Here is a 14,858-nt window from a genome sequence, read left to right as displayed (position 1 = left end):
CTATTTTATTGATGTGTTAAAACCTTGAGGTCTTCTAACATTTTGATGTCTCAAGTAGCAATCTGTATTTTTCTATCAGTCCTACTCTCTTTCCACTGTGGATGCAATGATTTCTCTGATCAGTGCACATGAACTGACAGGGCAAGTTATATGAAGTTTGTTTTGCGTCACAGAGGGGTGTGAAAGCACTGAGTGTGTCCACACACGTTGGCGCATGGCGCAGTGTGGAATGGATCAGTGTATTCAACCTCTGCATGTGAGGCTGAACAGACTTCTGGAGCGCGCGGAGGATATGCATCTCGTTATCGCGTAAAGCGTTTGGCTAATTTCGCGTTTGCTGTCGAAGTCCAGTGGGTTTCACTGCTGTCAACACATTTTCCTGTTTCTCAAGGAGTATCTTGGGGGAAAAGGAGAAATGTGTTCTTGTTAAAAGCTCTTGTTAGTGAAGCGACTCTGCTATTGAGGAATGGCTGGAGAGGAGATGCTGCTGATACGGCGGCACACGCGAAGAGGCTGAAAACCGAAGTAAACAGGTAAATGAGTTTGAGACAGAAATGGCGCGAATTGAGACAGACATGGGGTATTTAATTTTTTCTTTTTTTTAAAGCGGTACTTTATGTTTTACATTTAGACGAAATAGGCTCCTTTACTTTCGGAGTTTAGCCTAATATTCGGAGTATAAATGATATTGGTAGTGCTTTCACAGAAGTATTTGTAACATTTTTATTTTATGCAGTATTATTGAACGTCTAAATTACTAACCACAGCCAGGGGTGGACTGGGAAGAGAAATTGGCCCTGTATTTTACATAGAAACTGGCCCAAAAGTTGTTGAGCGGGTGTCGCTGTTCTTTTCTGCATATCGATGTCCTTCGGTATATCGCGGCGCAGTTTTGTGGCCCGTTCTGCTCATTTCAGCAGCCGGCCCGGTTCTCCCGATGGACAGTCCGCCCTTTATGCTAAATTAACAATCCAGCCCTGACCACAGATGTAATTTAACTAACCATTTTCATAATTGACTCTGTGGCATCGAATACTTTCACCATCATTCTTTACAGATTATTACAGACTTTCTATCTGTGACCAAATAGACCAAATAGTCCTGAAAAAATCCTGTTTATTCAGTGAACTGGAATTGGAATGATCTCAGTCTCAAAATCTGCCCAGACACTTTCATGCTGCAGCCTATGCACCTTGTATGAACTATACAAATATGCAGACTATTAAAGAAACAATTGGGGTAAATGCGCTAAAGCAGTTTATTTTTAGTCATACATTAAATTTGCATAACTTCCATATCAATCTCATGTTCACTGTTTGATTGTTTGCAAAATTATTAATCCAGTTAAGATTATGATTCCACTGGTGTACGTTTCCTTTGTATGATAATTGCAATATGTACATTTCTTGTAGCAATATATTGTATAAATCTTTCTTTCATGTCATTTTGAATAATTGAAAATATAGCATGCACTCTGTCATAAACATCACACCACTTTGATTAGGTTTTTTCTTTTATGGATACATTTATTTCTCAGGAAGTATCTGTCTGTTTGAGAATTGTAATTTCCTTGAAAAAGTGGCTTGATTCACAACACAGAAGGTGAAGTCTTTCAAAGTTCCTCATCATCAGATGATGTTTCACATAATTATTCTCAGCATTAGACGACAGGAGACATTAAAAGGCAGCCCACATAAGACAATACATAATAAAGTTCCTTCAATAATAATAAAATAATAATAATAATAATGTCCCTTTCTCATCACATAGCTATATGCCAAACCTGCAATATGTAGAGCAACCTTTAAATCATCATAATCTCTGATGAATATACTTATGTTTTCTTGTTTTCCCCCTGAGACTGGCGATTTAAGGCAGTGCGTGTTTAGGTTAGATAGTGTATTTGAAAGAATTTATAAAATGCAGACTGTAAATGAGTGCTCATTCATTCACACACAATTGCACTTTAGGTAGAGGCAGTTTTGCTGCGCTCTACTGGTTTGTCACAAGTTTAAGGGAGAGAAAAAGCAGGAATGAGTTCTCAAGGCATCATTAGGGAGCCTAAAAGTATTTGCACATATCTCTGAGTTGATGCAAGGCAAGGGGGCAAAGGTAATCAGAGAGGATTGTCTTCTGTGGCATATTAGATTAATACCCCTCTCCCTGAATTGCTTGTTGAGTCATAGAGAGCTTATCTTCAGAAGACTACAGAGGATCCTTGGCAGGTATAGTTTGAGGTGTGATTCCAAACATACTGAATACATGCTTTAGATCTTTGCACCATTCATTTTCCAGCCAATTATAAAAAAAAAAAAAACATATATATATATATTTTTTTTAAGAAGCCGTACAAATAGTTTCAGTATGAGTGTCATACTGTACCTCTTACATTTAAAGAGAAAGAATAAATACATTTTACTGATTATGATACAGAAAAGTATTTTGACATCCTAGTTTTGAAAAACAAGCAAAATAATTATTTATTTATGTAGTTCAATGTTGAGCATGCAACTAGCAACTGCAGGGTCATTTTTTTAAAATTCCCTAGGAACACACCATGTGATTAAATGTGTAGCCTAAATGCATTGTATAGTCACATGTGTTGACAATTTTACACACACACACACACACACACACACACACACACACACACACACACACACACACACACACACACACATATATATACAGTATATGGAAATACAGTTATACCCATGAGAGAGTCCAGTAAGTTTAAATGATGAACAGGAGTAAAATGTGAGTTTCAATCAGTTGAGAGAAAGTTTACTGATGACAAAGTTCCCCACATTTCGAAAGGCAAAAGACAGAAAGAGAAAGAGAGTTGAGAATCTAACCTCAAACTAAATTAGATTTCAGAAACAACCATTTAGTCATATGAAAATGAATTGATATAATCTCTTACAAGTACAGGGTTCTGATAGGGGAATAGTACAGACAATTCTTGAAACATACAAACATATTGTTCTGTTTAACTACTTAAATGCAATCATTCAATCAATTTTAAAACACTAAAGTCTGCTACATACTGTAGAACAGTGTTTTACAGTCCTTTAAGATTGTTCCTTGTAAGACTGTATGATATTAATGCATTGAGATTGCCATGACAAACTGTGCGACACTATGTCAGACTTTACGAAACACATCGTAGCCGACTGTGGTCTCAATCACCCTGATCAGTGAACATGAGCTTCTGCGGAATTGACCTGTTTCAGTGATGTCAACTTTTTGACCATTACCAAAAGGAAACAATGGCAGTGAATTTACAAACACCTGTGAAACGATATCAAGAAAAATGCTCCATTATCACTCCATCATGAGCATAACATATCAAAAGAAACACAGATTTTGACAAATTGGCCTATAATAATACAGCCTTATCAAAAATTCAGAAAATTACTGATGTGCTGAATGAACGTGTGTGGGGGAGGTAGTCTACAGTAATAATTAGCTACCAAAAGCAAATATTCATTGGGGAAATTAAAAGACAAAAAAATTACAAACTTCTGCATTCACATAGGGGAAACAAAAAAGGAGGGTTATAGTACGTCTTTCTCCACTTTTAGATTAGTAACCTATAGCCACACAAAATTTCAAAAATTCATGTAGGCTAATATATTGTGCTTGAAAATGTCCTAAGGATAATGCACAAACATGAAATAGATTTCTAGAATTGGATCCAGTTGTATCTGCTGATTTGAATTAAAACGTCCCAGAAATACTTACCAATATAAATTGCTTACTTTTTTATTTGGTATTGATCTTAACTAAAAAGTTTGTAGATGTTTAAAGTCCATTTATGAAAAGTAAAATATAGTCATTAAAATAAAGTTGTATAGAAAGTGCATGATAAATGTAAAGAAAAAACTTGTTAAGATAATGCAGTAATTAATTTATTTTCATTTTGTAAGATCTGTATTTATTTAATTTGGTGAATAATGCATTCATATTGCTGAAGTGTTACAGTTTTCTCCAAGTATTTTCTGATAATTTGTTTATTAAAACTTTTTTATATAAAATGAAAAAACATTGAAGGAGCTTCTATAGAGTGATAACTGGGCAGACGTTTTTCTCCAAAAACAGTGAATTGGGGTGCGAGATAGGAGTGGACTCATATGGCCGTCGTAATAGCAGTCACACTATATGACTGTGATGCAACATTTCTGACAATGGCAGAACTTCGGAGGCTAAAGATCATCGCGAAGGCTATTAATCAGCTGTCAGTGAGCATGTCACACTAAACAGTGTTTAGTGCTTTGTTCCCTTTCTATGTGGTTCAGACCCCGGTTCCTCACTTTGGGTCCCACTCTAGGTGCGTCTTGTCATCGCAGTTTGCTAACGACAGACGCCTCCCTGACGGGCTGGGTAGCAGTCTTAAGTGGTCGTCCAGCTCAAGGGGAAAAGGAGGGTCATCAGCTCGATTGGCACATTAACTGTCTCAAATTGATGGCTGTATTTCTGGCCCAGAAATACTTCCTCCAGAGGCTGCTATGTCTTGGTGTGGGTGGACAATACAGCAGTAGTCTCTTACATAAACATCAAGAAGGCCCACGTTCACGTCAGCTGAATTTTATGACACGTTCCTGTCACTCAGGGTGTTTTATATCCCTGGATGCCTGAATGTGGGAGCAGATTTACCGTCCAGACAGAAGAGACTGACGTTGGAGTGGAAACTCCACCCCGAGGTAGTGGAACAAATCTGGGTGAGATTTTACAGGGCAGAAGTGGACCTCTTCGCCTCTTAACAGACAGCGCAATGTCCCCCCTACTTCTCTCTGAGTCACCCAGCCCGCTCCTGGGTCTGGACACGATGGTGCATACATGGCCAAGAATGCGTCTGTAGGCATTTCCCCCGGTTTCTCTGCTCTTGCTGGCGAGTCTTGGCCAGAGTTCGCCAGCAAGGGTCCTGCCTATTACTGATAGCGCCGCGCTGGCCGAACAGGGTATGGTTCTCGGAGATAATGTCTCTCCTCGATGGCTTGCCTTGGGGATTCCGGACAGGAGGGACCTTCTGTCTCAGGCACAGGGGACAATATTTCATCCCCGGCCTGAGCTGTGGAACCTTCATGTTTGGCCCCTAAAGGGTACCAACTTAGGCACACAGAGCTTTCTCCTGAGGTTACCGAGACCATTTTAAGTGCTAAGCCTGCCTCTACTTGGAACAAATCAGGGTGAGATTTTACAGGGCAGAAGTGGACCTCTTCGCCACAACGAACAGCGCAATGTCTCCCCTACTTCTCTCTGAGTCACCCAGCCCCCCCCCCACTAGAAGTTACGCCAATAAATGGGGTGTCTTTGAAAGATGGTGCAGTGCACGTAATGCAGATCCAGTTAACTGCCAGATTGCTTCAGTTCTGGACTTTCTGCAGGGAAAACTGTCAACAGGCATATACCCCGCTACTCTCAGGGTCTGTGTGGCCGCCATTTCGGCTTGCCATGTCTTGATGGACAGGGTGCCCTTTGGGAGGCATCCTCTACTCGCTCGCTTCATTTGTGGAGCCAAGTGACTGTGGCCTCCTGCTAGGAACAGGACCACTTCATGGGACCTAGCAATGGTCCTTGAGGGTCTGGTTGAGACCCCATTCGAACCTCTAGAGTCAGCGTCTGGCAGACTTCTGACTCTCAAAATGGTTTCTTATGGCGATTACCTCTCTAAAGAGAATTGGGGACCTACAGGCTCTGTCTGTTTTGTCAGCCTGTTTAGAGTTTGCCCCAGGAATGGCTAAAGCAATTTTTGCACCCTCACCCTGACTATCTGCCTAAGGTACCTTTCTCGACCTTACATCCGGTCACTCTCGAGGCCTTCTGCTCCCTGCCATTTGCAACGCCGGAGCAGGAAAGTCTTCACAGACTTTGTCCAGTCCATGCCCTTCAGACTTATGTCCACCACACTAGCCAGTGGCGTAAGTCAGGGCAACTATTAGTTTTTGAGGTCGCCACCAAGCAGCCTATGTCACATTGGTTGAGGGATGCTACTTCCCTGGCCTACGAAGTGCGCGGTCAAGCTTCGCCAGTAGGTATCAGGGCTCACTCTACCAGAGGGGTCGCCTCCTCCAAAGCCTTGGCAAGAGGTGTCCCTCTGCAACATGTTTGTGATGCAGCAGGCTGGTCCTCTCCACACACATTCATCAGATTTTGTAGTTTAGATGTTCATGCCACTCCGGGATCTTATGTCCTTGAGTTGACATCTCAAGCTCATGTCTGAGACCTCTCACGCTCTTGTGAACACACTACACAACTGTAGGGGGTCCGGACAGCCACAGTGCGGCGGCGTGGGTATTCTCGTTCCCAGAGCGCTTTCCAGCACAGCATCAGATGTGTAGCTTTTTGAAAAGGGAACGTCTCGTGTTACTTAAGGGTAAACCTTGTTTCCTGAAAAAAGCGTAACGAGATGCTGCGCTTCACTGCCGCACTGGGATGCCCCAGGACTGCTCTTCAGACAAAATACCTGACGATGCACCTGTGACTTATCTATTTATAGCTCTGCTGCAGGTGCATCCAATGATTACACCGGCAGAGGCTATAAATTCGGGTCAATGTTCATTGACGTGTTGCACACATATTCACAGCTGGTCACCCATAAAGCTGTTCCCAGAGCGCTTTCCAGTGCAGCATCTCATTCAGCTTTTTTCAGGGAACAAGGGTTACACTTAAGTAACCAGAGACGTTTTCATTAATTGCAGTATCAATCTCTATTTTTTAAAAACCTTCCACTGTTATGCTGATGACACCCACATTTATTTACCTTTGTAATATACTCACAAAAATGCACTTGAATCTCTATTGTCTTTTTGAAGATGTAATAGCTTGGATGTCCCTGAATTCCTTAAACAAAAACAAAAACTGAAATTATCATGTTTGGATCAACTGATGGTATCATCACCCATAACTTTTATTTAGGTCCCCTTGTTGCTCATACTAAAACATGTGTGAAGAACCTTGGTTTCTTATTTGACAGTGGCCTTAAATTAAACTACAAGTCAACTCAGTTGTCAGATCAAGCTTTTTTCATTTGAGACTACTAACCAAAGTATAGCCCTTTAATTTCAAAGACTTTGAAAGAGTGATACATGCTTTTATCTCCTGACGATTGGACCAATGTAATATGCTCTATTCTGGAATTAATTCATCAAGCCTGGCCCATGTTACAGATGGTCCAAAATGCCTCTGCTAGACTTTTAAAGGGCATAAGCAAATGTGAACATATTACACCGATCTTAGCATCTCTTCACTTGTTGCCGGTCAGATTTAGAGTTGATTTAATCATAGTTGATCACTGCTTTTTAAGATCCAATTATTGTTTTATATTAGTGATGCTCCGATCAGCATTTTTGGGGCCGATCACCGATTACCGATCACCAAAATCATGATCTGCCGATTGCCGATCACTGCCGATCATAGAATGGCAGGGGAATGGGAATCTTTTATCAGTAGAAATATGCTAGAGTCAAGAAGAACCACCAATGTTTATTTGATTGTAGTTAGAAAACAAGATAACATAAGGCTACTGTATGCCATCTTTTCCAAATAAGGCAGAGTAACATTTTTCAAAACAAAGAGGGGTCAGGCAGACTACAATGGATGTAGTTGAGGAACTAACTACATCAGATCCAAAAAATAAAATAATGTATAGCTAGATTAGCTACTGTAAGCCAATGCCATCCTTCATAAATAACAAGGCAGAGAAACAAAAGGAGGCCAAGCAGATATTTACCAACCCACATGAACTTGGGATAGGATGAGGTCACATTTAGGCCCAGGCTACTTGTAAAATGTAGTGTTTTTTAATGTAATAAAATTAAACAATTGGCCACAAAATGTTTAAAAAAAAAACTTGCTTGGCCTCACAAAGTACAAAATCATTCAGGTCTCAATCATAAACTAAAGGCAAGTTTCTCTTGATGACTATGAGCATCTCTGCATTTTTTGATGTCAGAAGGTTTCTTTTGTCATCAATAACGTTTGCAGCCGTGCTAAATAGTCGCTCACTATCCACACTTGTGCACGGTGAACAAAGATATGCTCTTGCTGCCTGTGCAAGTGCTGCGAAACGGCCTTTATTCGCCTGCCAATAAGCAAGTGGATGTCCACTGTGTGACATTACGGGCTCTGCTAGATATTGGTTGATCTGCGAGACTATTGTGATTTCCTCATCAGTTTGTCCTGTATCCTCCTCCATCAGTTCAGCAAACATTGCCTGTAAAGAGCAAGCTGGTGGGCTTTTGTCTGTTGACCTGCTGGAACCGGGCACCTCCACGCTGCTTGGCAGTTCAGTGCTGCAATGGGCTTCAACGGCTTCCCGAAACAGATCATGCACAGTTGGTTTGAGTGCCTCTGGAAAGTATCTGTCTTTGTACCTGAAATGAAATAGATGTAAAAATTGAAAACTATGTAAAATCAATTAGAGTGACATGCCATGCACACATCCATTTGTGTCAGAATGCTCATTTCGGTTAATTTTCGACAGACAAAATTAAATTTACGAGTGTCTGTGACCCGTAAAAAATAAATAAAAAAAATCACGGGTTTAACGTGCAAACAGATCAACAACAGAATCTGGATTCATATAAAATGTTCACGCACCTGCAGCATTTCTGACAGTGTCAACAGAGAAAAACAGAATAATATAAATAAAAAACATAAAATAGGCCTAAAATAAATATTGTTTTAACTTAAACAATTAAATTATGACGACAAAAAGAAAACACTGAATCAGTTTTCAGCTGAAAACCGGATTTATTTATTTTTTTGAAATATGTCTGTAGGCTATAGTTGCGTATCGATGCGCCACATTGAGTTAACAAATATAGGCATAGCCATATAGTTTTTTTTAACCATGCAGCAAAAAAAAGGCTATTAATCGGTCAAAAATATTTAGGTTAACGGTTAAACGGTCAATATGAGCAATGCATAGGCCTACAGGTTACATCTCAAAACATGAAATAGGCCTACTCGATAGTATTTCCAACTATGACAAAAAATATTACATAGTTTAAAAATATTTTAGATTACTAAAGCCTAGCAAGCCTACTATATTAATTTAATAATATATTTGATCCCTTCAAATAAGGCATAAGAAAAGCATAATTACGTATTTTAAACAAAGAGGTAGTTGGCCTAAGACTGAAAGACAATGGAAGACTAATGATAAGTGATACGTTTCTCTTACATTTGATCTAGGATAGTCGCAATTGCATATAGCTTCTGTGTATCAATATCAGCAAATCGTCTTCTGACAGCTTCCAGTAGCACTGTTTTTGATGTTTTCACGCCATGGTCAGACTCCGTCTTCTCCAAGAGTCGGGTGAGAGCTCTTATACACGGAATCACATCCGCAGCTGACGCAGTTGAGGAGCTGATTTGTTGTGTCAGCTCTTCAAACGGGGCAAGGATGGAGATCATATTTTCGATTAATTTCCACTGGTGAATTGTAAACGTGCATGGCAATTCGTATTCTACAGCATATGCTGCAAGCGCCAATTTCTGCTCTAATAGACTCTGGAGCATGTACAATGTACTGTTCCATCGAGTGGACACATCCTGGCGAAGTTTTTTAATAAGCTGGCCGAGTTGCTTTTGTACATTTTCCAGCCGGCTGTAAGCCAACGGCGAATGTTTAAAGTGCCCAACTATGCGTCTCCCTGAGGCTGTGATATCCAAAATACTTCGCTGGGACAATACCCCCTCATGCACAGCAATCTGGAGAGTGTGTGCCATACACGGCAGGCCAGGGAAATCTGCGTCTCTCATTGCTTTCTGCATGTTTTTGGCATTGTCGGTTAGAATTGCGTGGATTTTCTCTTTTTGGATCCCCCATTACTGAAACATGCCGCTAAATGCGTTCACCAAAGCCTCCGCAGAATGTGACCCCGTGAAATCCTGACAGTGTACCACAATGTTGTGTCTTTTGAAGTTTGAGTCAATAAAGTGCGCTGTTAAGCTTAGCAGGGACATTGGACACGCGTCTGCACTCCATATATCGCTTGTGAAGCTAATATGTACGCTATCATTCAGAAGCTTGTCAATGTGTGTGTGCACGGATTTGTACAACGCGGGGAGACACACATCAGTTAGATATTTCCTGCCTGGGGGGTCGTATCGTGGATCAAGGCAGGTTAGCAGGCGACGGAACCCTTTATCCTCCACAACGGATAGAGGTTGTTCGTCGAGGCAAATTAATTCCATGATACTGGACGTGATGTCTTTCCATCTCTTACTATCCCGGCTGTATGGTTCACGTCGTTTAAAGGCATCACTCACAGTCAGCTGATTGAGGGATGGGGATGTTTGCGTCGGCTGGTTTAGTCTCTCATACTCTGCATATTCAGCTGTTGTATGGCGTGTTCGAAGATGCCTAATCATGTTGGTTGTATTAAAATGCCGTTGGTGTATTCCACCTCGAGGGATTTCAGCACGACATGTATTGCATATGGCTAATTTGATGTCTTTGTCTGACACTTTGAAAAACCTCTAGACGGGAGAAGGAGAAGTCATTTTGCTGCTGTCTAGCCAGCTCTGCTCTGCTATTGTGTTCCCGCGCGCGCCACATGCAGAAAAGTTGCGCGAGTTATTTACATCACGTGATCGGCTTTTTTGATCGGCGCTTTTGGGGGTTGCCGATTGAGCTATTTAAAGCCAATATCGGCCGATCATGATCGGCGGCCGATCAATCGGAGCATCACTATTTTATATTCTGTCTGATCATGTGTGTCTTTCATAATCATTATTGCACAGCACATAGGTAAACAGCTGTTGTATAAATTGTTCTTTATACATACATTTTGCTTAATCTGATCAATGATAAATTAACAAATTACAACTCACATGTGTATCTGTTCTCTGGGAGCCTGCATAAATGAGCGAGCACTGTTACTACGTTCCTGAGATAGGTTAGACCCTTCAGTCACATCTCAGATGTCAATTACAGAAATTACCTGTAACATTCATGACTGAAACATAACCTGAATAAATGTACATGATTAAAAACGCTTTGAATATCTTTTGATTAAAACAGTTGGTAGTGAATGTATTCAACTCATCAACAGGCCGAAGAGACAGGGGTAAACCCACCCCTTCAATATATATATATATATATATATATATATATATATATATATATATATATATATATATATATATATATGATTGTAACACAGTTCAATGTAACGGAGGAAGCGAGAACCAGCTTGGCAATATAAACAGTATTTTAATGATTAACTTAAACAAATGACGGACATGTCTGTAATCGATCTCTCTCTCCTCGCACCACCGTCCGCAATCAGCCTTTATCCCTCTTGGAGGCTTAATTAGCCTGACAAGGGACAGGGTGTGTATAATCACGACCCGGCCCCGCCCTCCGCCCTGTCATATTCCTCCCTCGTTCTATCTGGCAGGGGAACACCCGGCATGACGTACACCCCCTTTCCTTGGGGGAGGGCGTGCCCCAAGCCCCATCTTCTGGCAGGTCATCCCCATCTACCTGGATGAGGGAGGGGACAAGGGGAGGGAAACAGAAATATAAAAAATGGAGGGGTACTTCCTGTAACAGTGTAGTACCCCCCAAAAAAAACACTGTAAAATTTAAACGAGAGGGAAAAGGCCAATGCGGATCGGCAGTGAGAGAGAGAGGAGAGAGAGATGGAAAAAAAAACACTTACTCGCCAGTTCTCCTATACGCCATAGCTTGTTCCTCGGCCACTCCTGCACCCTCTAACGGACAACAGCCGCGCCTCTCCGGGCGGATCGGAGGCAGTCCTCCAGCCCCTGGTTGATGGAACGCACCGCCGAATTCTCGGGGAACAGAAGGGGTTTCCCCCGCCCCTGGCAGCGGTTCTCCTGCACCAGGTGGTCGGCAGCGAGCCCCTTCCCGCTCGCGGTCGGCGGTCTCAGACCCCGGCGTGTTTCAGCGGCCGGATAGGGGACTCCTCCGCCCCTGGCAGGGCCCTGACCGCTCCAGGCGATCGGTTAGGAGCCCCTTCTCCCCTCGCGGTCGTCGGCCGTTCCTCCGCTTCCAGGCTCCGTTGGAGTGGATGGTAGTGGCGAGAACTCTTCTACGGCATATCCCTCCTCCTTCCCGGGTTTCAGCACCAGTGTAACACAGTTCAATGTAAAGGAGGAAGCGAGAACCGGCTTGGCAATATAAACAATATTTTAATGATTAACTTAAACAAAAGACAAACACACACACGACAGACATGTCCGTAAACGATCTCTCTCTCCTCGCACCACCGTCCGCAATCGGCCTTTATCCCTCTCAGATGCTTAATTAGCCTGATAAGGGACCGGTGTGTATAATCATGACCTGGCCCCGCCCTCCGCTCTGTCACAATGATATTCAGTTTGAATACTATATAAATTTCAAGTTTTTAATACTATATAAACTGGATAGTTGTTTTCATTTTTAAATGGTAACAAGTTGTGTTTTATAGTTACTATAATCTGACCTATGGGTGAAGCTGCACAAAGGAGTTGAAATTAGATAGTTTAACGACATGGAAACCTAAGCCCGCGGACGGGCCCTTAAATGTACAAAATAAAAGTATGCGATAAACAAAACTGCTGTGTGTTACATTGGTACACATGCCACATATCTTTGGAAAGCTACATTTCTTGATTTTCTATTGATATAAACCATTTTAAGATACAATCACAACAGCAGGTACAATCTATATCTTTGTCAGACCACCAACATATAAACAACCAATAACAAAATTTAGGCAACTCACCTACGAAGCTTCATAGTAGTCCACTGAGCCATAACTTCCCGACAAAAGTAAAATGTTTAGTCCAAATCACATTATTACATCAATAAATATCCACAGACTCTTGTTGCATCATTTCGAAGCACCTGGCAGCTGTGCCTAATCTTTCACATATAATCGGTACTAACTTCAGTTCAGATGTAAACATTTCCTATATCCGGTATCAAAATGGAAGCACGCACTCTGACCTTTCGATTGACACCTCATTTGACCCAATAGGAGCTTCCATGTCCTGTCCAAAGCCTTCAATACCCAACCACAGTCTGTGTCGAATGTAAGGGCATACCCACTTTCCTTTGTTTACTGATCAAACCAATTACATCGAAGAGTGGAAATGACTGACGCATCGTATAGCCAATGAAATTCTGAAAACAGTGATATGCGGCTTTAGTTGAACCATTAGAGCATGATTCTGTTATGCGTGTGCGTAAGCAGCCTCGAGTTTACCGACAGTTTTGCGCCTCCGCGCATAAAGCCATTGGAGAACTGTTTTGGAACTGTTTACACATTTGGCGATTTAAATATGGTGAAACGGACGCGAAAAACAGGATTTTCACCCCAGGATGTGATATAAGAAGGCATTCATTGTCAAAATTCTGAGTTTGGAGATGAAATTTCTGAAAACAATACGGATGATTTGGAGGCAGAGGAAATATGGAGAGATGAGACATTGCTCTGGACAAGTAAGTGTTTTCTTGTGTTTTATAACATATATTACTGTATATTCCGCATAAATAAGCTTTAGTTTGAATAATGAATACACATTTTGTAATAACCCTTTGTCGTGTGTTTCCTCAGTGAGTGTTTGAACCGTTTGTGCGTGTTTTTAGTTCATTGTTTGTTTCAGATCTATTGACATGCTATATAGATGTTTTGTATATTTACTGTAAATATATATTTATATATATATATATAAATGGACACAAAATATATATATATATATATATATATATATATATATATATATATATATATATATATATATATAAATAAATCAATAAATATAAGTTGAAAATAAGAATATATGTTGTGTTTGAGAGTCTATTTGATACAATGTGGGTAGGTGGGGGAGGGGTAGGCCCATCTATTTGTTACAATGCTGAATTCATGGGGGGAGGTGTAGGCCCATCTCTTTGTTCCATAGTACATTGGCAAAGTATACAGTATTTACAGTAAATATACATACAATAATACATATTTACACACTCGAAAAGAAAAACTATATATATATATATATATATATATATATATATATATATAGAATACAGAATACAGAAAAGATGGAAAAGTTGTGTCTAGCTTTCTAAATTACATTTATTTATTCTCCCCACTCAGCAAGCGGCCACATAAAGTGGAGCAGCAGGACAGCACCTCATCAAGAGAGGAGGGCTTTCATAGAGACCCTTGCTGACAGAGTTGGGGTCTCAATCCACAGCCAGACCCGTATCTCCTGCTCCACGAAGAGCACATCACAGGCCGTTGCACATCACCAAATCTTGCACTGCTGGTCGTCTGAAGTGCAGGCAGTGTCATGCAAAGACACCAGTGAAGTACTCTTCATGTGTTGTGCCTATGTGCTTTGTACACAAATGTGACTGCTACAATGACTGGCATGTTGCTAGAAACATGTAAAATTTTATAATGGTTTGTAAATACTTTGTGTAAAAATTCATGTAAATAGTTTGTTGTGTATTTTTTATATAAACAAATTGTCCACCATAGCACTAGTTTTGACTCTTTTATATGCACAACATTTAGTTTCAAGAAGGGAAAAGGCACTCTAATGTGTTTATGCATCAGTTACTCTGTGTCAGCAAAACTAATAGTGGATCTGGATATGGAATATGATAGCTCTAAGTGTCATCTTTCATTAGAGCCCAAAATTATGACTGTACGTTGAAGCGTTCAAAAGTAGTAGCCTTTTTGTCCTAGGTTACCAAAGGGTCCTTTTGGAGTATCCAAAAGGCACTTTTGTAAAACGCCTGGGTGTACCCTTAGAAAAACATGTGTAAAATATTCATTTGTTATGGTATTGTTATAACATTTGAACTTGGACTAGGTAAGGATTCATGCTGTGAT

General features: G+C 40.8%; 2 protein-coding genes across 3 annotated transcripts in view; one reads left to right on the top strand and one right to left on the bottom strand.

Moving 5' to 3' along the window:
- The first annotated feature begins 297 nt into the window (after nucleotides 1–297).
- The window catches only part of LOC127628764 (contactin-4-like), a 168,002-nt gene continuing 153,441 nt past the window's right edge, over nucleotides 298–14,858 (top strand). For both annotated transcript variants that reach the window (XM_052105631.1, XM_052105630.1), the window contains exon 1: nucleotides 298–533. The gene's annotated coding sequence lies outside the window, so the exon portion shown is untranslated. The remainder of the gene's footprint in view (nucleotides 534–14,858) is intronic.
- On the bottom strand, nucleotides 7,889–12,902 carry LOC127628538 (E3 SUMO-protein ligase ZBED1-like). Its single transcript, XM_052105333.1, has 2 exons — nucleotides 12,744–12,902; nucleotides 7,889–8,375 (listed from the first exon to the last, which is right to left on the bottom strand). Exons 1-2 carry the CDS (start codon nucleotides 12,773–12,775, stop codon nucleotides 7,889–7,891), a joined length of 519 nt encoding a protein of 172 aa, XP_051961293.1. The 5' UTR covers nucleotides 12,776–12,902.

Source organism: Xyrauchen texanus, chromosome 35 (genome assembly GCF_025860055.1).
Source record: "Xyrauchen texanus isolate HMW12.3.18 chromosome 35, RBS_HiC_50CHRs, whole genome shotgun sequence".
Classification (NCBI taxonomy): domain Eukaryota; kingdom Metazoa; phylum Chordata; class Actinopteri; order Cypriniformes; family Catostomidae; genus Xyrauchen; species Xyrauchen texanus.
This window is presented reverse-complemented; position numbering and strand designations above follow the sequence as displayed.